At 43.2% G+C, this 23,001-nt stretch overlaps 1 protein-coding gene across 1 annotated transcript; it reads left to right on the top strand.

Moving 5' to 3' along the window:
- The first annotated feature begins 225 nt into the window (after window positions 1-225).
- LOC129774633 (uncharacterized) lies at window positions 226-20,110 on the top strand. Its single transcript, XM_055778420.1, has 3 exons — window positions 226-544; window positions 7,866-19,641; window positions 19,979-20,110. The coding sequence occupies exon 2, from the start codon at window positions 10,811-10,813 to the stop codon at window positions 16,091-16,093; it is 5,283 nt and encodes a 1,760-aa protein (XP_055634395.1). The 5' UTR covers window positions 226-544; window positions 7,866-10,810; the 3' UTR covers window positions 16,094-19,641; window positions 19,979-20,110.
- Window positions 20,111-23,001: the final 2,891 nt, after the last annotated feature.

Here is a 23,001-nt window from a genome sequence, read left to right on the forward strand (position 1 = left end):
ATCCCCGATGATTATCTCTCACAAAGGAGAAGCAAAATTTTCACTGATATTGCACCAATGTTGGACCAACAAATCGTAGTTTGTTTGACGTTTGTGCCTACCATTTTTCTTTCGTAATATGTACCAATGATTAGTAGGATAGAAAATGACTAGAGAATTGGTAACATGTACCAAAAAATTCGTCGTATTTACTAACTATTCCTCTCAGTGTAAGGGTGAGAATTGTGTACTCCATCGTATCTGTTTGTAGTAATCATTGTGTATTTTTTCTAATTTGTAGCCGCGGATCAGACTCAATCGATGCAGGATTCAGATGTCGAGCACCAAGTATGGAAAAGTTCATTCGCTCATTTCTCCACACCTGATTATAAATAATAATCATGGCGAAAAGAATGCAGCAAACAATCGTGAGATTGCACGATGAATCATTTTACACTCCCCGACCATCTTCATTTGGGACTGATAGAAAACATAACAAAACAAAGACAACAACATTCAATGAATGAATATTCCTTTGGAAGGATCGCACGAAACAAAATAACAAGTGAGTTAAAATAGATTGAATCTGCGTGTATGTATGATTTTATTTTCCCTTGTACTCTTTTCCTTGTCAGCATTCAAGTGCACATGAAATCCACCTTCCCGCTCATCAATTATTTGTGTTAATGTGGCCTTTTGCGTTGGCTTAGATCGTTTCATACTAGAAACAAAAAAATGTAATTGCAATAGTGCACAGGAAACAACTCGATTTCAACTATCTACCTATATTTTACTGCCGCGATCGAGGCTCAATGATTGCTATTTGAGTGAAAAACGAATGATTTTACAGAGACACTCGCTGGCTCAAGCAAATGAGCGAATAAAATTTCTAAAAAAAATGGGTGGGTTATATCTATGATATAACTGCAAGGTTGACGTGGGACTACCTTAACTCAGCAATCATTTCTTTGTATTGATTAAATTTTTGTTTGAATGAAACAATTTCCGAATTCAATTGAATTCAATATATTTGCTTTGTGAGTAAAAAGATTGTACAATTCAGTCGGAACAAAAATGCCCCCGATTTGCATGTATTTGCAATACCAATATCCCCAGACACCTTGGTTTTTTTTTTTTTTTTTTTTTTTTAAAGAGGTGAGGAACGCTCTACCAGCCTTACCTGGGAAGGGTTAACCCAGACGTCGAGTGGGGATCGCACCCACAAAAACCAAGCCCTCTACTTTCCCCCTGGGACCACATCTAGGCGACTACTTCAGGGGGCGGCTGTGCTCATGCACTTCTCGAGTTTTCAACGCTAACTAGCGTTGTCCTTCCCTTTTTCTCAATATTTTTTTCTTTCCATTCGTTATTAATTCCACTGCGCTGATGTCCTCTTCGCAGGCATTTTGAATTTACCCGTCGAGACGTGAACCGATTAGGAATTGCCCTCCAACTTGACGCGCAACCCGTCACAGCCACCCTCGCGGGGTTTCTCACCTGTCGAGACGTGAACCGATTAGGAAGCGCCCTCCAACTTGACGCGCGCCCCGTCACAGTCACCCTCGCAGGATTTCTCTTCCCAACGGAGCGCCGATTAGGCAGTGCCCTCCAACCTGACGCGCACTCCGTCACAGCTACTCTCGTGGGGTATTCACCATTTTGATCGTGGCTTCATCCTTGATGCTCGTTCCTTCGAAATGTTCGCGGTGTTCCTCCATCCAGGCCACGATCAGGCGTTGTCAGGCAGGCCTTTTGCTGTTATCCGCGGCAGTATCCGTTTACCTGTCGAGACGTGCACCGATTAGGAAGCGCCCTCCAACTTGACGCGCGCCCCGTCACAGTCACCTTCGCAGGATTTCTCTTCCCATCGGAGCGCCGATTAGGTAGTGCCCTCCAACATGACGCGCACTCCATCACAGCAGCTCTCGTGGGGTATACACCAGTTTGAAGACGCCCTCCTTGACACTCACTCCGTCGTAGTTATTAAATCGACATCCGTTTACCTGTCAAGACGTGCACCGATTAGGAAGCGCCCTCCAACTTGACGCGCGCCCCGTCACAGTCACCCTCGCAGGATTTCTCTTCCCAGCGGAGAGCCGATTAGGTGGTGCCCTCCAACACAACGCGCACCCCGTCACAGCTACTCTCGTGAGGTACCATCTCTTGCAACAGCCGTCGCCGTTGTTCACCTTTCACCGTCGGACGTTGTCAGCACTTTGGTCAGCCCTCCACCTTCGCTGCAGCTCCGACATGATTTGTGTGATTGCACTGCTCACGGCATTCCAGATCATCTCGTCGCGACACATCTCCTCCACAATATTCCCGACATGAAGTGCAGGCAGCCCCTCGCGCCTTTCGGTGAACCTGGGACAGACAAAAACGACGTGCTCCGGTGTTTCCTCCATATCTCCACACTCCGGACAGAGGGGTGAAACTGCGTGCCCGAACCGGTGTAGATATTGCCTGAAACAGCCATGCCCCGACAGAAACTGCGTCAAGTAAAAGTTAACTTCACCGTGTTTCCTGTTCAACCAGGTCGAAAGTACCGGTATCAGCCTGTACGTCCATCTACCATTTTCTGCCGTACCCCATTCATACTGCCATTTGTCCAACGACTCCGCTCTCATCAATTTCCGGATACCTCTGCTTTCCCGTGATGCAGATGGGAATCATTCCGGCGATTACACACACAGCTTCTGTCGAAATGGTCCTATAAGCACTTACGACTCGCATGGCCATGAGTCGGAATGTGCTGTTCAGCTTCCTCCGATTTCGGTGGGTTTCCAGAGCCGCCAACCAGGCAGGGCCACCATACCTCTGTATCGACGAAGATACACTTGCCAAGAGACGCCTCTTGCTGCTGCTTGGGCCAAAGCTATTTGGCATGATCCTCGCCACCACGTTGATGGCCTTTGACGCCTTCCCACATGCATAGTCGACGTGCTGGTTGAAGATCAGCCGGTCGTCGATCATGACTCCGAGGTACTTCACCGCCCGCTTCGAAACGATGGTATGTCCTCCGACCGATACCTCTGCCCGCAGCACTGCCTTACGATTGCTCACTAACAGCACCTCGGTTTTGTGATGTGCCATCTGGAGCTTTACGCTGTCCATCCAACTACCGATCATGTCTACAGCCTCAGTCGCCAACATTTCCACCTCCTGAAGCGTCTCGCCGATTACCGTTGTTACGATGTCGTCCGCGAAGCCCACGATCTCCACACCTCTGGGTAGCTTCAGCCTTAGAACACCGTCGTACATCGTGTTCCAAAGCGTAGGACCTAGGATGGAACCTTGTGGAACTCCCGCCGAGATATTCTTCACTATCTGTCCCCTGTCTGTGTTGTATACCAGGATCCGATTCTGGAAATAACTCCTCAGTATCCTGTACAGGTAGCTAGGGACCTTCAATCTGTGTAGCGCCTCGGCGATGGCCTCCCAGCTGGCACTATTGAAGGCGTTCTTCACGTCAATCAAAATCACCGCGCAGTAACGGTCGCCTCTTCGTTTTTGTTTAAGCGAGACCTGAGCTTTCTCGATAACTGTCCGAATAGCGTCCACTGTCGACTTTCCTTTCCGGAACCCGAACTGCATTTTCGACAATCCGTGGTCATCCTCCGTGCATTTCACCAGTCTGTTGAGAATAACCCTTTCCAAGAGCTTTCCCAAAGTATCCAACAAACAAATAGGCCTATACGACGCTGGATCTCCAGGTGGCTTTCCTGGTTTCGGGAGCAGCACCAACTTTTGTATCTTCCATTCCGCAGGGAAGAGACCGTCATCCAGGCATTTCTGCAGCACCACCCTGAACATGTCGGGGAAAGCAAGGATCGCCGATTTCAGGGCCACATTGGGGATTCCGTCGGGGCCGGGTGCTTTTTTCAACTTTAGACCTTTTGCCACCGCGATGAGTTCTTCGTTGGTGACTTGTGCGTTCTCTGCTTCGTCCTCACCGTACAGTGTGGGTGGCCACGTCGGTGGGTCGTGCTGCGGAAAGAGTCCATTCACAATGACCTCGAGTTTTTCCGGACATAATTCCATGGGAGTCGTTGAACTACGGAATTTCGCCATCACGATTCGATATGCTTCACCCCAAGGATTTTCGTCGACGTCTCGACACAGCTCCCTATAGCAGTTCGATTTGCTCCTACGTATCTCTCGTTTCAAGGCGGCTCTGGTCGCTCGGAAAGACGCGCGGTGCTCCTCTCTCTCTAAATCGGTTCGTGCCCTCTGGACTCTTCTTCTGGCTCGTAGACAGTTAGCGCGGAGGATGCTGAGTGTCTCGTTCCACCAGTAGGCTGGACGTCGTTCATTCGTCGGGTTCAGTCTTCTCGGCATCGCTGTATCGCATGCCCTCTCCAATGTTCCTGTCAGCCCGTCGGCGCTCAGATTAAGAGTTCTGCTGTCTATGCGTAGTGCTTCGACGAAAAGCTCCTTGTCAAAAACCTTTGTCCTCCACTTCCGCTCAAAGGTTTTTGTATTCCGTACCGCTGCGGGATTTCGTTGGCCGACACTATACAGGATTGCCTGGTGGTCGCTGTGTGTGTATCCCTCCGACACTCTCCACTTCGTATTAGCCGCCAGTGATGGACTGCAGAAAGTTACATCGATGATGGATTCGCGGCCGTCCCTTCGAAAGGTGCTGCTAGTGCCTTCGTTCAGAAGTGTGACGTCTAGTTTTGCGAAGGCTTCTAGTAGGCTGTACCCCCTGGCGTTGGTGCATCTGCTTCCCCACTCCTCAGCCCAGGCGTTGAAGTCTCCTCCGATGATGACTGGTTTGCGGCCGCTGACCTTATCCGTGAGTACGTCCAACATCTCGTGAAACTGCTCCGCTGACCATCTTGGGGGTGCATAGCAACTACACATGAAGATTCCGTTGATTTTGACGATCACGAAACCTTCCTGTGAGCTTTCCACCACTTCTTGGATGGGGTACCTTCCCATCACTAGTATTGCAGCCATCCCTGCTTTATCCACCACCCATTTTCCGTTATCGCGAGGAACTCGGTACGGTTCTGCGATCATTGCAACGTCGCATTTAGTTTCAGTTGTTGACTGCCACAACAATTGCTGTGCTATGTCGCAATGATTGAGGTTGAGCTTGGTAACCTCCATTACTGCGAACCCGCAATCGCCTTTTTGTACGCCGGACATTTGAAGCTACCTGTGACGTGGTCGTTTCCGTCCTCCTCCTTGCACAACATGCACCTCGGTTGCTTTGTGCAGTCTCTAGCAACGTGACCTTCCGTCCCGCACTTACTGCACAATTTCGATCTGTCAGACACCTTGGTTTGGAAGTCTGTATTAGGTAAACACATTTCAGTCGGAACAAAAATACCCCCGACTTGCATGAATTTGCAATACCATTTTCCTCAGACACCTTGGCCCCGAAGTATGTGTTGGGGAAACACATTTCAGCTGGAACAAAAATGCCTCCGACTTGCATGAATTTGCAATGCCAATTATCAGTCGGAACAAAAATACCCCCGCCCTTCATGTATTTGCAATGCCGTTTTCTTGAACGCTGCTTGGTTTTGAAGTCTGTGTTAGGGAACACATTTCGGTGGGAACAAAAGTCCCCATACTTTCATGTATTTACAATGCCGATTTCCCCAATGCTGCTTGGTTTTGATGGCTGTGTTGGGGAAACCGTAAATCGGGCCAATCAAAGCAAGATAGCTAGGGCGTTTAGATAACGCTTAACATTTTACAATTATTCAATTGTTTATCTAATGAAAAATAACATTTTATTAATTGCGATAGAAGCGTAGAAATATTCCGTATCAATTGATGCAAATATCTTTCCGATCCAGTAAGAAATGTTCAAGTTTGAAGCATTCTTAATCTTTCATTTTTTCCTGCATGTTCTGAGTTTCGATTTTCATTTTACCCCCCATATACTCCGGTTAGACGTAGTCCCACGTCAAAATTTCTGAGAATAAAATTTTTTTCTGAGGAATCAAGGCAATATTTTTCCGTTCTAATCGAGAATGAACTCTCTATTTCTCTTCATCTGTAACTCTCGTTTGCTCAGATCTTTCGTGACAGTAGAGGTCCGATGGAGGAATAGGCAGTGTAATTTAGAATTCTCGCGTAACTTTTGAAAAGGTCCAATGTAACATTTTCGCCAACTCGAGAAAAACGTAGTTGAAGACCCGAACATTATTTCGCGAATTGTCTTAAAATCTATCAATCTTTACCACTGTTTTCACCACTAGCTGTCAAGAATAACTCCGTAAAACCAATCGTAACTATTGTTTCGTGATTTGAGATTAAGGTTGAAGCCTCGGAGCGAAAAATGTTACATTGGACGTTTTGACTGCCCGCGTTTGCACATTGGACATATTACGTTGCACTATAAAAAATTGAAACTAACTAATAAACAACAATCCAAATATCAGCATTTCGTTCTAAAGACTGATTATTATTGTTATCACTCGTTGAATTGCACTGAAATCAATAACAACACCTGTAAAAAACAAATTCCAAAACGACCGAAGTACGACTGCGAGTTGTATTGACTGCTTTGTTACTTCGGACGTTTCGGCCGTCGGAGGAAAGTGGCGTCCGAAGTAACAGCCGGGTGCTTAAAATTCGAATCTGTACATTGGATATTTTTTGTATCGGCGACAAAAAGATGAAGAAGATAGATACGTGAACGATTGTTTTTGTAATACATTCAATGATTGAAATCTAATAGCGTGCTTCCATTAACTCGATTTGTTTACATTTGTTACATAGGACCTTTTCAAAAGTTACGCGAGAATTGTTAGATATGATTTGGCAACAACAAGTGTGTTCTCGCAAAAAAGCTATTTTTCGTTTCCAACATAGCTTTTGATAGCGGACTTCATATGCTTTTAAGAAAAAATGCTTTGCTAGACCGTTGGACATTTGATACTCAAATAATAAAGCTGCGAAAGGAAAATTTTGAATATATTTTTAATTTCGTATGTTCGTTTACACTTGCATCTGTGTATGCAGCTATGAATAATTGAGACAGGAGATATTGCGCGTGTTTTTCCATACACTCTCCCAAAAGTCTAGCAGTTTTCTCTCGTAAGAAATGCCGCGCAATGATGGTGGTGTGCATAATTTAATGTGCAATGTGTCAAGGAACGACGGAAGTTAAGCCGGGTTCAGACGGTGCGAGTAAGCATGAGAGTCGGTCTAGTCAGTTACTGCAGTGCAGCTACTCACACCGTGTGAACACATCATGCCAGCTAGTGTCATGTGTGATCCGGCGTGCGAGCTACTTCAAAGTTTTTTGAATTTACTCGCACTCGCGTCCCTATAAACGTCAAAAACAGAATTTAGCGCTCGAATCAGGGTTGCCAAATGTAAATAAATGTCTCTATTTTTAGGATATTTAAAAATATGCGAAGATAGACTTGAAATTTATTGGAAAAACAAATAAAACCCTCATAGTTTCTAAACAAAATCGTTGTTATTTTGTTTTGCACGCTGGCGGGGCACGTTTTCTTTTTGAGATAGTTTTCTTGAGAATCTCTAATATAGAATCATTATCAGGCACAATTTCCATTCAAAATTCACTCACAACTTGCAAAAAAAAAAGTATTGTTCTAAGAAATAGAATACATATTCGATTTAAAGAAGCATTTCATTCATTAATTTAGTTTTTGACGTGTATTTATTCCTCCTGCAAATCTACTATCATTTTCATTCCACAAATTGGTACACGAAGCTGCTGACAAGGCGAAGAAAAATAAAAAAAAATATTTTAGACTGTCATTTATAGCATCACATACTTCCGGAATTATCTTAGCTATGGATGCTTTCGAGATTCTGAAAAATATCGACTACAATATAAACGATATTCCAAAAGTAAGGCACATCAATGTCGTTTTTTAATTTTATTCTTCCAGGTATAGCATCCCTCATGAGTGTATCTTGGCGTTGTATTTTTGGACCAATGAAATTCAACAGTGTTTCCACTTATTCAGGGGTTTTTCTCAACACTGCTCTGTACTCTAGAGCAAGGGTTTTCAAATGGTGCTCCGCGGGAAATTTGTGCTCCGCAAAGTTATAGAAAATGCTCCCACTTGAAAACCCACTTTGAAAAAAAATCTTTAATTTAATTTCACTGGGCATCTGGTGATCTATCTTGTATATCCCAGGTCAGATATCGTGTAAATGCGACGTGCAACCGAAACAGAATTGTTTTCAGCTGGATAATGTCAATGCAAATAAGATTTGTTTTATCGATTAAAAATTGCAGGTACTTCATCAAATATTTTTGCTATAAAAAGTGATCTGCTATAAAAAAAACTGAAAACCCTTGCTATAGAGCAGGGGTTTTCAAATGGTGCTCCGCGGGAAATTTGTGCTCCGCGAAGTTATAGCAAATGCTCCCGCCTGAAAACCCACCTTGAAAAAAACAATTCTTTAATTTCATTTTACTGGGCATATAGAGATTTATATTGTTACTCCGGGTCAGATGTCGTGTAACAGCGACTCGGAACCGAAATAGAGTTGTTTCCAGTTGGGTAATGTCAATGCAAATAAGATTTGTTTTATTGATTGAAAAATGCAGGTGCTCCGTCAAATTATTTTGCTATAAAAAGTGCTCTGCCATAAAAAAAATGTGAAAACCCCTGCTATAGAGGGTCATCATCATAGAGTTCCTTCAATATTGTATTTGTTGCTCCTTTTCCTTGCATCCAATTCCTGGCCCAAATCCTTTTGCCTTTCTTCTTTTTCGGATAGTACCTTCAGTTCGAAGAAATTCAGCACAAAATATATTCATACACGGTTAGAGTGTACTTCGCGATAAAATTGTCTAATGATAAATGCAACTGAGAACCTGAAACGAAAACTGCCAATAGAGAAGTCGATTTCGGAACAATCATCTGTTAAATTCGGACCTGATTGCTGTTTCTGACTATTTTATGGACATTTGCAAAATCATCTGGCATCCCTGGTAAGCCAATGCTGTAGTATCTAGTTCCTCGTCAGCAGCTCACACTGTGTGAACGGACAAGGCGAGTCAACCAATTGTCAAGCGAGTTCACCGGCCCAGTAGCTACTCACTGTCAAGTCAGCTACTAGCAACGTATAAATGGGCTTTTATTCAGGAAGAATGGATATAAGCAAGGCGCCTAGAAGTATATCCTAAGGTGGGCCAACTTGCTAAAACCACTCTTCAGCCATCTTGGAAGTCTACTGTGTTTTGTTTGTAAACAAAACACAATACGCTAGTGCCGAAGCTCGCTCGTGATCAGTCTGTCTCTTTCACGCTACAAGCAAATAATTCCCCTTCTGCTTTCTTCCGTACTGTTTTCATATACCGCTCCCCTTACCAACTTAGTGACGAAACGGCCTCACCTAGTACCATAGACCCGTCTTGGATATAAGCATGAAACAGTTTTGGGGAGCAGATGTGTTTACACAAGATATAAGCGGAGAAGATTCAGAATAAGATAGGTGCAATAATAGTATTGATACGTGGGATATTAATAGGAAGATAGCTAGGTTATTCAAGTTGGGTTAGACCTCGGCTATCATAGCGACGGCGATAGCTGAATATCCCCGCCTGTGTATACCGTACCTGAACGTAAACGGAATGAGCGTAAATGAAAAATTGTAAAGCGCTATTTGAATCTCTCTCTTTACGCGCTCATTGATAAATAGCGCACGTGAGCGATGTTAGAGTTAGTAGTGCTAGAATTTCAGCCATTGGGAGCACTGGTCGGTCACCGAAAATCGGCCAACTTTAAATGTAATTTTTGTATAGTTTTAAGAATAGTAGAATAGAAGAAAGCATTGTTTAAGTAAAATAAACCTTTTGTGTGTCTGATAAAATTGTGTTGTGGTATTGCCACTTTACGTGAACCGATAAAATAGGGCCTCAACTGACCCCTATTCAAATTGAAAAGAAAGTGCAGTTACTGCAGTTTGTGGAAAAGGGTACTGTCACAGATTCGGTAACCCTTCATCGGAAAACCTTTTGGAAAGGCGTGAATAGTGGTTACAATTCGCAACATTGGTGCCGTGACCAGGATATTTATCCTCAAAGGGACAATTGGGCTATTCACGCCATTATTGGATCATTGAATAGAGGATACGCCATCATAGGAAATTTGAATAGCGATTTTGTATCCTGCCATTACAATTGCTGTATTCTGTATTCAATACTTCGCGCCATAGTTTAATCACTTTCGCTGATTCGGATTCTGGATTGGAATTATTTTTCATACAAGGCCTAGTTGACAGGCTCATACGGTGAGTACCTGTCCAACGTTTCTAAAAACGCTTTCTGTTCTACCGGGTCATCTATCTCTACTTTTCGGTGTTCTACGTTATTGGATGTGCTGATTATCTCGGTGGCCGATCACATTCGGCAAGTTTTTCTGGACGACAAGGTGGAATTGAATTTGAAGCAAATTAGGACCATAGGACATTCAATTCAAAAATTACATACGCAATACGGAGCTTCAATTGCAATTAAATTTATTCAAGGCCTGATTGACAGGCTCACAAGAAAAATAAATTCACAATTTTAACGCTGATATACATCGTATGGATTTCGACTGCTACGTTCCTCGGCTTCTCTCGCTGCTGAACAAATTCGGCTTCTGGATTCTGGTGGACAACTGCTGCTGACTGCAACTGCTGCAACTGCTGAAAGTAAAGAAAAAGAGGAACAAATTACATTCGGAAGAATAATTTTATTCAAGGCCTGTTTGACAGGCTCACCAGGTGAGAATCTGTCCAAACATTTAAATTTTCTTCCGAAAGGTGCTTTTCTTGTGCGTTGTTTCTGTTGCAGAAAATTTTCCCACTTTCAACACACTCTCCAGCATCAGTCGTCATGGGAAAGAAACTAAAGCCCAAAATTTTCGTGAGGGACAGCATCGTGGATTTTCTTCTACGTACGGAGAAATACGCTGCTGACAACGCACAAGCCGATGAAAACGTCGTGAAGGGCCGCTTGGAGAAATTGGAAACCAAATGGGACGAATTCGAGGAGATTGAAAATGAAATCGAGGAGGCAGAGGAAGACGAAGAAAACATCGAGGCGCACCGGAGAGTTAGGGCTGACTTCGAAGAAAAATATTTCGAGGTAAGGGCAAGGTTGATGGCAAAATTACCACGGGTTTTAACACAAAACGAGCAACAAAACTACGCTTTACCACCTACTAACACACTACACGCCTCTGTACGACTGCCACAAATAAATCTCCCAGAATTCGACGGAAAATATGAGCACTGGCTTCCATTTCACGATACATTCAGGGCCCTAATTGATTCCTCTGCTGAGTTAACCAATATCCAGAAGTTCCATTATCTGCGAGCTTCTTTGAAAGGTGATGCGTTGAAACTGGTTGATTCCTTTCCGATGAGCGATGCGAATTATAGGGTTGCATGGGATGGTTTGGTAGCTCGGTTCTCCAACGGTTATCTACTCAAGAAACGTCATCTGAACGCGCTGCTAGAATATCCGAAGATGAAGAAGGAGTCGGCTTCAGGTATCCACGACATCATCGATTGCTTCGAGAGAAACACCAAAATATTGGATCAACTGGGTGAAAAAACAGCCGGATGGGGTGCAATGCTGACTCACATCAGGATCTCAAAGCTGGATGATTCGACGCAGAAGCATTGGGAGGAACAAGCAACACATCACGAAGATCCTGGTTTCCCTTTGCTTGTGGAGTTCCTGAAAAAACAAACACGGGTACTTGATGCAGTGTCGGTAGATCAACACATTTCTGGTTCAGTTAGTCCACCTAGCGCTATTAAAGCACGTTCAATGAAGGTTTCAGTCAACTCGGCGACTGAATATACGGGTCCAAGCTGTGCATCGTGCGGTCAACAACATGCCATCGTACGGTGTCCGACATTTGGAAAATTTACTCTAGACAAACGGTTGAAGTTTACCAATTCGAAGCGTCTCTGTAGCAACTGTCTGGGACGCAATCATATGGCAAGAGACTGTCCTTCAAAGTTCCGTTGTAAAACGTGTGATAAGAAACATCACACCCTTCTACACCCTGGTTTCCCTGGTTCTGGTTCGACGGCCACTAGCGCAGCGGTTGTCGATAAAACTCCTACTCCGTCTACATCTGGTGATTCATCGAGTTCTGGTGGTTTGGTTTCTAGCTCGGTGGTATCAATTTCTTCTAATCTGGCAAAGGAGTCCATGGAGTCTCACGTCTTTCTACTGACGGCTTTGGTAAAGGTGAATGACAGTTTTGGAAGGTCGCATCTAGCACGGGCGTTGCTGGATTCCGGATCGCAGGCCAATCTGATGTCCAAACGATTGTGCCTCTTATTAAATCTCTCTCTTCGTAACAAAACTTTGGAAATATGCGGTATTGGACAGACACGGCAGCAAACAGCATATGAAGTTTCCGCTGAAATAACATCGAGAGTCAATGAATATTGTGCACTATTGGAATTCGTGGTCTTAGACCAAATAACTGAAACTCATCTAAATACTTCACATGATGCTTCACGTTGGAAACCTCCACAATGGATGAAGCTAGCTGACCCTGATTTCCACAGATCTGGTCCGATCGATATAGTCCTTGGCTCGCAGCATTTCTATGATTTTCATCTGCTTAATGGTGGCCGGATGCAGTTCCGAAAATTTGGTCCAAACCTTCCAATCTTCGTCAACACTGTTTTTGGATGGGTGGCTGCAGGTGAAGCTCTGGGAAGAAATTCCATTGCAAAAATTAGCTGCAATGTGATGACAGCTGAAAAACTGGAAAAATCAATCGAAAAATTTTGGATTATAGAAGAAATACCTAAAAGCACTCCTCGTTCGCAAGAAGAGGAAGATTGCGAGCTTCATTTTCGGAATACTGTAACCCGAGATGAAACTGGTCGTTACATTGTACGCTATCCGAAGAGAATCAACTATAACGAGCTGATAGGAGAGTCCAAAACCGCAGCACTGCGAAGGTTCGAGCAGCTTGAAAGGCGTTTGGTACATGATTCTAGCCTACGGAAACATTATGATGATTTTATGCAAGAATACCTTGACCTTGGACACATGCGATCGATCCACAACGTTCAAGAAATGCCGAAATTGGAGCAACATGTTTGCTATCTTCCACATCATCCTGTGTTCAAAGAAGCAAGTACAACAACCAAGGTACGAGTCGTTTTCGATGGTTCTGCAAAGACATCAACCAGTCATTCGTTGAACGAAGCTTTGTTGACTGGACCAGTCATTCAAGACGAGCTGTTGGATTTGATGCTCCGGTTTCGAAAACATCCGGTAGCATTGGTAGCAGATGTAGAGAAGATGTACCGGCAAATAAAAGTCCACTCTGGCGACACATCTTTACAACGGATCATATGGCGTTTCAATCCACACGAACCGATCAAGGTATATGAGCTGCAAACGGTTACATATGGGCTTTCTCCTTCTTCCTTTCTTGCAACGCGTGTACTCCAACAATTGGCTGATGATTGCGGGCACAACTATCCTCTCGCCGTCACTGCACTGAAGGAGGATTTTTATATGGACGACTTCTTGTCAGGTGCGCAATCTACGGAAGAGGCAAAAGAGTTACGAAATCAAATACAATCCCTCCTACGGGAAGGTGGATTCCAACTGAGAAAATGGAACTCGAACAAACCAGAGGTACTAGCCGACCTACCACCAGCTAGCATAGAAAGTTCTCCAACGCTGCAATTCGAACCGGAACACAGGGTTAAAACCTTGGGTGTTGTTTGGGAAACAAAGCTGGATCAACTATGCATCGAAGTACGGGAAGCATCTAACCATAGTGTTTGGACTAAACGGAAGGTGTTCTCGGTCATCGCTCAACTGTATGATCCTCTTGGACTAGTATCACCGGTAATTTCTTGGGCAAAAATTCAAATGCAGCATCTCTGGTTGGCCTCTGTTGGCTGGGACGAGCCAATTCCTGACGAGCTTGATAGTCGATGGAGGGAATTCTGTGCGCAATTGCCACTTCTTCAACGCTTTTCGGTGTCCCGATACATTCTTGTGTCATCCTGGGTGAATGTCGAATTTCACGTTTTCTGCGACGCTTCTGAAGCTGGCTACGGTGCATGTATTTACACTAGATCAACCGGCAGGGATAGGACAAATACAACGAAGCTCACAGCCGCAAAATCACGAGTAGCGCCTCTGAAGCGGCTTAGCCTACCACGGCTGGAACTATGTGCTGCACTCTTGGGGGCCAAACTGTATGCAAGAGTATCGGCAGCGCTGAGGATGGAGGGAATTCCCTGCTGGTTTTGGACCGATTCCATGGTCACACTGCACTGGATACGTGCACCGCCAAACACATGGCAAACGTTCGTTGGCAATCGTACCGCTGAGATTCAACAACTATCGCATGGACATAAATGGAACCATGTCAAGGGCGTCGACAATCCAGCTGATCATGTCTCACGCGGTTTACTCCCAGCACAGTTATTGGAAGACTCCATATGGCTGTCCGGTCCGGCATGGCTATCAAAACCACAAGATGAATGGCCTCAGGTCGCCAATTTAATCCTACCATCTGAAGACACATTAGAACGGCGAAAGGTGGTCAACATTGTTCAGCAAGCTCCTGATCCGTGTTTTCTTTTTACGTTGTATTCCTCATTCTGGCGGCTGGTCCGGATCACAGCGTACATCGTTCGATTCGCATCTAATTGTCGACAAAGGTCCCAACGGAATCAGCATCAATTGCTGACGGTGTCTGAGCTGAAAAAGGCGAAGGAGATTTTAGTAAAATGCGCGCAAACAGAACGATTTGGTGAGGAATTGAAGGCGCTGAAAAACAATAAACCAGTCCCATCGAACTCGTCTCTAAAACTTTTGCATCCATTCATTGACCAGGAAGGTATTCTTCGTGTTGGTGGCCGGCTCAGACAATCTCCCGAACGCTATCAAACCAAACACCCAATCATCCTCCCTAACAAGCACCCATTAACACTTCTCATCGCAACGCATTATCATAACAAAATACTACACTCTGGTCCTCGCATGACACTAGCCTCGATACGTCAAGAATTTTGGCCCATAGGTGGTAAAGCGCTCGTGAATTTTGTGTATCGCAACTGCATACAATGTTTCCGTCACAAACCTGTCCCTTCTAATCAACCTGTCGGCCAATTGCCCGAAGCTCGTGTTCGTCCAAGTCGACCTTTCACAATAACAGGCGTCGATTACTGCGGCCCCGTTTACATGAAACCAATTCATCGCCGGGCAGCTTCTCAAAAAGCATACATAGCGGTCTTCATTTGCTTCGCAACCAAAGCAATTCACCTAGAGTTGGTCTGCAATTTATCAACGGAAGCATTCATCGCTGCTTTGCGTCGTTTCGTAGCCCGTCGTGGACTACCAGCAGAAATCCATTCCGACAACGGAACAAACTTTCAAGGAGCAAGAAACACACTCACTGAACTGTACACTTTGTTAAAAAATGAGAAGCACAAGCAAGTAGTCGTCAATGAATGTAGCAATCAGGGCATAACATGGAAATTCATCCCACCCAGAGCGCCTAATTTTGGTGGCCTCTGGGAAGCAGCGGTCAAATCAACAAAAACGACACTCGTAAAAACAATCGGCAACGCAAAGCTATCCTATGAGGATTATGCCACACTGCTCACACAAGTTGAAGCCAACCTCAACACTCGTCCACTCACACCGCTCTCTGAGGATCCTAACGAGCTGGAAGCGCTAACACCGGGACACTTTCTAATTGGCCAGTCGTTGAGCACCATCCCTGATCCAGATTACACAAACACAAAAATGCATCGCTTGAAGCACTATCAGCAGCTGCAAAAGTTAATCCAAGACCACTGGATGCGATGGAAAAAGGAGTATCTCACCGAATTGAATCATCTCCGGAGGAAGCACCTGGACAAAATAAATGTGGCTCCAGGCCAAATGGTACTACTTCAGGAGGATAACAAACCATCAATCTCCTGGCCATTAGCAAGAATTCATCAAGTGCATCCAGGAGAAGATGGCGTCGTACGAGTTGTAACAGTTCTAACAGAATCTGGAATCTACAAAAGACCAATTTCTAAAGTATTTATACTTCCCTTCGACCGTAACTTGGCAGAGCATCAGCTGAATGGAGATTCCACATCTCAGAGCACCCACAACAAGTGAAAGACGTATGCATTAGGCTAAATTCATCACTTGTATATCACAATTCACTTCACATGTTTGTTTTTGTTTATAAATTTATCAGAACAAATTTAGGTGGCCGGCTATGTTTACACAAGATATAAGCGGAGAAGATTCAGAATAAGATAGGTGCAATAATAGTATTGATACGTGGGATATTAATAGGAAGATAGCTAGGTTATTCAAGTTGGGTTAGACCTCGGCTATCATAGCGACGGCGATAGCTGAATATCCCCGCCTGTGTATACCGTACCTGAACGTAAACGGAATGAGCGTAAATGAAAAATTGTAAAGCGCTATTTGAATCTCTCTCTTTACGCGCTCATTGATAAATAGCGCACGTGAGCGATGTTAGAGTTAGTAGTGCTAGAATTTCAGCCATTGGGAGCACTGGTCGGTCACCGAAAATCGGCCAACTTTAAATGTAATTTTTGTATAGTTTTAAGAATAGTAGAATAGAAGAAAGCATTGTTTAAGTAAAATAAACCTTTTGTGTGTCTGATAAAATTGTGTTGTGGTATTGTCACTTTACGTGAACCGATAAAATAGGGCCTCAACTGACCCCTATTCAAATTGAAAAGAAAGTGCAGTTACTGCAGTTTGTGGAAAAGGGTACTGTCACAGATTCGGTAACCCTTCATCGGAAAACCTTTTGGAAAGGCGTGAATAGTGGTTACAATTCGCAACAAGATGAAAAGAGAGTAGCTAGTGATTCCCGATTTTTTTTAAATTAATCGTTCAACAGTTAATCGCGTTGACGGCATTGAGTTTCGTTTGCGAGTTTATAGGAGCGTCGGAGATGGTGATTGAATTTCAGGATAAAACTGCAGCGGCCGTACGTTTTTTTTTCTCTAGGTTTGAATCGGTTATTCGAAATTATTCGTTCGCTTCGATTATTGGTTGCACAGTGTTCGTTCGATTAATAATCGATTTCTGTGGGAATTATTCTATTAATCGATTAATCGAACGATTATCGGGGATCATTAGGAGTAGCGTTCCGGATTGAAGTGCGATACAGAGGGCCTCATTACGAGCGTCGGTGGGGGCGAGATGGTTTGTATGCAAGGTTATATACACTTCATCTCGTTTTCACCGTGAGGTGATGTTCGTGATCAAGCTCAGAGTATGTGTGATGAATAATGTGATGAATGATGAATATAATGACTAAAAATCAGATGCAAGCACAAAAAGAAGATATTTCAGCATGAAAACTATGTTTTATAAATACAGGAATTATGAAACTATCCATCTTTAAGGTCGTGTACACCAGTTGTCAAATAATGTGAAAGTCATGATCAAAACAAAAGAACAAAAATCTACCACTCATTGACAAATTTAGAGAAGATTCATAGAATTACTGTGGAGCATCCGCTCGCGGATAATAGGGGTTCTACTGTACCTCAAAAATTACTAAATAAATTTTTACATGCATAAAGGTTGGGTTAACATAGCATGTTTAGGGTTAGGTATACCATCTGGTCAGATTTGAAAATCACGACACCTGCCACAGTTCCGATTATGACCAAACCATTGTGATTCTTTGAGACATACATAAGTAGAAACATGTGAAATTTATGTATTTAACATGTTCCTTGGGCGACCCATGCGGTGAAAATACTCCGGAGATGATGGCTTCTGACTTTTTACGAGCACAAAAGATTTTTTGGCGGTTTCAGAGTCATCAAACATCAAGTGCAATAGTACCAAAGTACAAGCCACGGGAATGAAATGCAAAAGTTTCTTCTGCAACCCAAATTTTCTGAGCGGCAGAATTTCTGCACCTCATAGCTTAGCATGGATTTGGAAGTAATTGAATATTCTGGCAATGTATTGGTGTTTGGATATGCTTTTCCAGATCAGATCTACCTGTAATGTTTCATTGTTGATTTCAAACTTCTGTTTCAATGGCTAAATCTGAATACCGCTATGAGCCACCGGTACTTATGATTCACATATGCAGCGTTGGCCTCATAACCCTTAAGTTCTTTTGTGAAAAGGGTAAAATGACACTTTAGATTCGACATTTGAAAAAAAAATATACTTGGAATATCGAGACAAAACACAAAAACATCACCGTGGCCAGTGAAACAAAATAGTTTGGCTAGGTAACTGCGAATAACGAAAATCGCGGATAACGCGATATATGACTAAAATGAGGATTTCACCATGAACACAATGTTTTATCAATACAGAAAACATTAAACTTTCCATCTGCAAGGTCGTGTGCACCAGTGGTCAGATAATATGAAAGCTATGACCAAAACAAAAGAGCAAGTGCCTGAGCCTCACTAACAAATTTGGATAAGCTCTATAGAATTACTATGGAACTCGCTTTCGCGGATAATCCGCTCGCGGATAATCGGGGTCCCCTTGTACATTGAACATAACCCTGATTCTGCAACAAAATTGAATATCCCATGAAAATCAAAATAAAGGCTAAATTGTGAAAAATAAATCAGGACTCCCCAAATAGATCTCAAAACCAGTACATGTCCTGCTAAATCAGGACAGATGGAAACTGGGATATACTGGCCGGTTTGACATTTTTTTACCATTGTTATCGCGTAATTTACGTAATTTGTACGAACAATTCGTATTGCAAAAATTTACTAATTATTGGTAATATTGGTTAGTCATATAAACCAATTTTTCGGGAGAGTTTGAGTGATTATTTGCACCCCTTTAGAATTGAACAATCAGCAGCTAGTCCGAGTTTGACAGTTATCTGGTCGGAAATCGATCCCTCTGTTGTCTGATCTAGTGATTCCCGATTTTTGAAATTAATCGTTCATCAGCTAATCGAATACTTTCCAGCAGTTTGTTATTCGATACGATTAAGTGCGATACACATACAACTTCCCGTCACCGTGAAGTCAACGTAAAGGAATGAAATGTCAAATATTCTACCATGCAAATCGTATGCTAGCATTCAGATACACAATCACCGGTAACTTTGACGTCGACAAAATAAGTCCAAAAGATTAGTTGACGGGACGGTGACGGTCACGCAGTATGTGTAGCGTACTTTAATCGCCCCAAATAATCGATTAATCGTCACACTGAGAGAAATAATTAGTGACACTGATATTTCTCATTTGCTAGAGAGCCATCTGGAATCAGTAAAGTGTTCATTCCACCTGAAAATCTATTATCTTTCAAGCTCCCCTAAACTTGTAAACGAAGCTCAATTCGCGTTAACGGCATTAAGCTTCGTTTACGAATTCAGGGGAGCGTCAAAGATAATGATTGGTTTTCAGGACAAAACTTTTCTCTGGATTTAAATCGATTATTCGTAAATGATTCGTTCGCTTCGATTATTGGTTGTGCAGTATTCGTTCGATTAATAATCGATTTCTGTAGGAAGTATTCGATCAATCGAACGATTATCGGGGATCACTAGTCTGATCTCGTTACAGCTGAAGAGATACAAATAGCACATAAATTTGTTCGTTTTTTATTTGCTCCAGAAATACAGACCGTTCAAATAAATAGAACTGGAGAAGTGGGATGGCGTCTGTTAGCGTCAGCCTGTAAGTATATTTTAAAAATGTTTGGGAAACCGCACCATTGCAAACCGAAACCGTCTTCTATGATCACGGCAATTTGGCTTACTTGTGTGCTCGTTGAAGAAATATAATTGGTTATTCGTTATTAATCCTTTCCTATACAACACCGAGTCTCACTCGTGGGTACTTGAATAACATAGGGCGCTAGAACGCTCAGCAGACTAATGAAAACACTTGTGTGACGTATTAAATAATACGGGAAGGGGTTAACCCTTCTCCCTACCACGTCGAGTCTCACTAAATATTTGCAATCCCCTTGCATATTGGTATTGTTATGTATTGATTATAACTTAAATGACAGTAATGTTCGACCGTAATTCATATCAACAGTGACCAATGCAGCTTTTGCTCCAATATATGCAATGAGGAATTCCATCACGTACTGGTCCCCTCTCGTCAAGATGAGAAGCTAAAAACTATCCTGCAGAAGTTGAGCAGTTCCACTTCACAATTGAGCAGTTATCCTACATGCGACAAATGTCGTCAAGAATTCATAACCGTCTACACCATTCCCGAGAGCTGCTTCCAAATTTTGCCCATCGTCCAACAGAGTGACATCAAGATGGATCCAGAGTTAATGATTGACGACAACGACCTGTCGGATAATGAAAACATTTTTCAGACAGACTCAATAGTGGATTTTGGGCCGATCGAAAAGGATGACGAAATGCATTTCAGAAGAGAAAACGGAGAAGTCCTCATCAGCCAAATGGATGAAGATAACAATATGTCATCAATTCCAGATGCTGGAACAAATACACAAAGAACAGTTCAATTGGATGCTCTAAAATGTAAGAAGAGCTCCATGGAAGAAGGTTTGCTATTCACGGCTACTCACGGTTAAAGTATGCCCTGATCAGAATCTATTTCAGGACGGATATCGTTCAAATGTGAAAAGTGTGAAAAAACATTTGCCTCAAAAATCAGACTGAAAGTGCACGTCCGAATTCATACGGGTTTGTTAAAAATATTCAATTTAATAAACTATTCAGGAGTCTTTTTTCGTAGGTGAACGCCCCTATCGTTGTCCACATTGTCAGAACGCATTTAGGGACCATAACGCGCTCCGAGGCCACATTCGAACTCATACGGGTTGGTAGAATACGTTTTACTATAGTAAACCGTTCAGCAGAGCCATTCTTTTGCAGACGAACGTCTTCATTCTTGTCCACATTGTCCTGAAGCGTTTAGACATATTTTATCGCTTCTACGCCACGTTTGATCTCATGCGAGTTAGTTAAAACAGTTCTATTCAATAAACAATTCAGCAGAATCATTTCTTTGTATGCGGACCTCGCTATTCTTGTCCACATTGTCCAAAGGCGTTTAAATATTTTTCAGCGCTCCAATACCACGTTCGAACTCATACGGGTTGGTAAAAACGTTGTAATACAATGAATCATTCAGCAGATTCTTTCCTTTTCAGATGAACGTCCCTATTCTTGTCCACAATGTCCAAAAGCATTTAAGAGTTCTTCAACGCTTCTACAGCACATTCGATCCCATTCGGGTTGGTAGAATGTGTTTTATTACTGTGAACTATTCAGCAGAGTCAGCCTGTTAATTCGATAGTTCGAGAGCGGAGGCTCTGGTCGGAAGGTGCACCGTTTTACTGTGGGAAACGAGCCTCTGGACGCTTTAACATGCATGTTCTCAGCGGAAACACTCTCTGGATTCAAGCATAAACACATTCAATGTTCTTTATTTATTCTATTTTCGGATTCAAACTTCAATGCTCAATATGGTAGCGAAAAAACACGTTCAAACAGGTTCACTTTCTGCTTCACTGTCGTTGTCGAATTATTCTCTTTGCTGTTTGCTTCGCGGTTGGAAAAATACTCCCTGCTCTTCGCTGCTGAGCCGCTATGCTCGCTGACATGAGAATCACAAAAGGTCGAGGGGGTGAATTTGCGATGCAATATTTCTCTCCTCTTCAGGGACTGAACATACTCCCCGGCCGGAAGATGCTATGTTGATGGCGTTTACATTTCTGGTTCACCAAATCCGGAGGATTCCTGGATTCCTTAAGTGCTTGTCGGTATTCGAGGGAACTTTGTTTATGGTATACCTTCAGGTTGATGATACAGATTCGATTCTAACGTAAAAAATATTTGAGGAGGTGTAAAGCGTGAGGTATTCAGCTTGGTCACTTCACTTTCAAATTTCGATGGAAATCGGATTCCAGATCGTATACTGGCTTTGCGGCGACGAATGTTCGAAGGTTGTTTCTGGCCTCTACTATTCTTGGTGGACAGAATGCATTCCTCGAATTTCTTGACGCTTGCTCCATTGTGATCGAGGATTACATTATGTGCTTTCAACATTTCAGCGGAGCATGGATATTGAATGAATTTTCCTCCTACTAGCCATCCTAGATGAGAATCACGAAGGCTCGGTAGATCATCGGATAGCTTCAAAATTCCCGGCTTCATCAGTTCGTAGAAATATTCCATGCCGATTAACATATCATTTTTTCCGGGTTTATAGAGTGATGGGTCAGCTAAAGTAAATTCGGGCGGAATTTCCCATGACTTAGTGGAAATTGCTGTACTTGGTATATTGCCCGTTATTGCCGGCGAGATGAGGCAGTCGAGGGTAAATGCATAATCGTTGCACCTCGAACGAACTTCAACTACACTCTTGTGCTTTATGGTGGATCTGATGCTACCAATGCCAGTAACAGGAATGCTTACTTCCTCCATGTCCAACTTCAAGGCACTTACCATGGAATGGGAGATGAAATTTGCCTGTGAACCACAGTCGAGCAACACTCTACAGGGATGTGGCCTCTGGTGCTGGTCTAACACATCAACAATGGCGGTCAATAGGAAAACCTGGGTGGATGAAGCAGGCATCATTTCGCAGGGTCTCTTTATTTGGTTGAATTGCTCAGCATTCCGGTCGTAGTGTAGCAAGCTGTGATGTCTTCTTTGGCACTGGGTACATGTTTTGGAGTTAACCACAGAACGTTCACGTCTTGAAGCACACTCTCTTTTGTCTCACCATTGCACATCGCTCATTCACTGTCAGTTGGTTGAACTCAGGACATTTTAAATTAGGTTGGCTGCCTTCACAAAACACACAATCTAAAGTGATGAATGTCGTGACTGTGTTCACTCTTTGGATATTTCGTTTTACAGCGGGAAATGGTCTCATGGTCGATCGTTTTTGTTCGTTCTCTACACAGTTGGCTGCTATCTGGCATCTCTCCAAGACTGAGACACGCTCTTTCAAGAAGCTGATGGTTTCGCGATAAGTTGGAAGTTCTCCTCGTTTAACGGTGGCCTCCCAATGCTTCCTAGGCTCCTCGTCAAGAGCTTGTGT

Source organism: Toxorhynchites rutilus, chromosome 3, assembly GCF_029784135.1.
Source record: "Toxorhynchites rutilus septentrionalis strain SRP chromosome 3, ASM2978413v1, whole genome shotgun sequence".
In the NCBI taxonomy this organism is placed as follows: domain Eukaryota; kingdom Metazoa; phylum Arthropoda; class Insecta; order Diptera; family Culicidae; genus Toxorhynchites; species Toxorhynchites rutilus.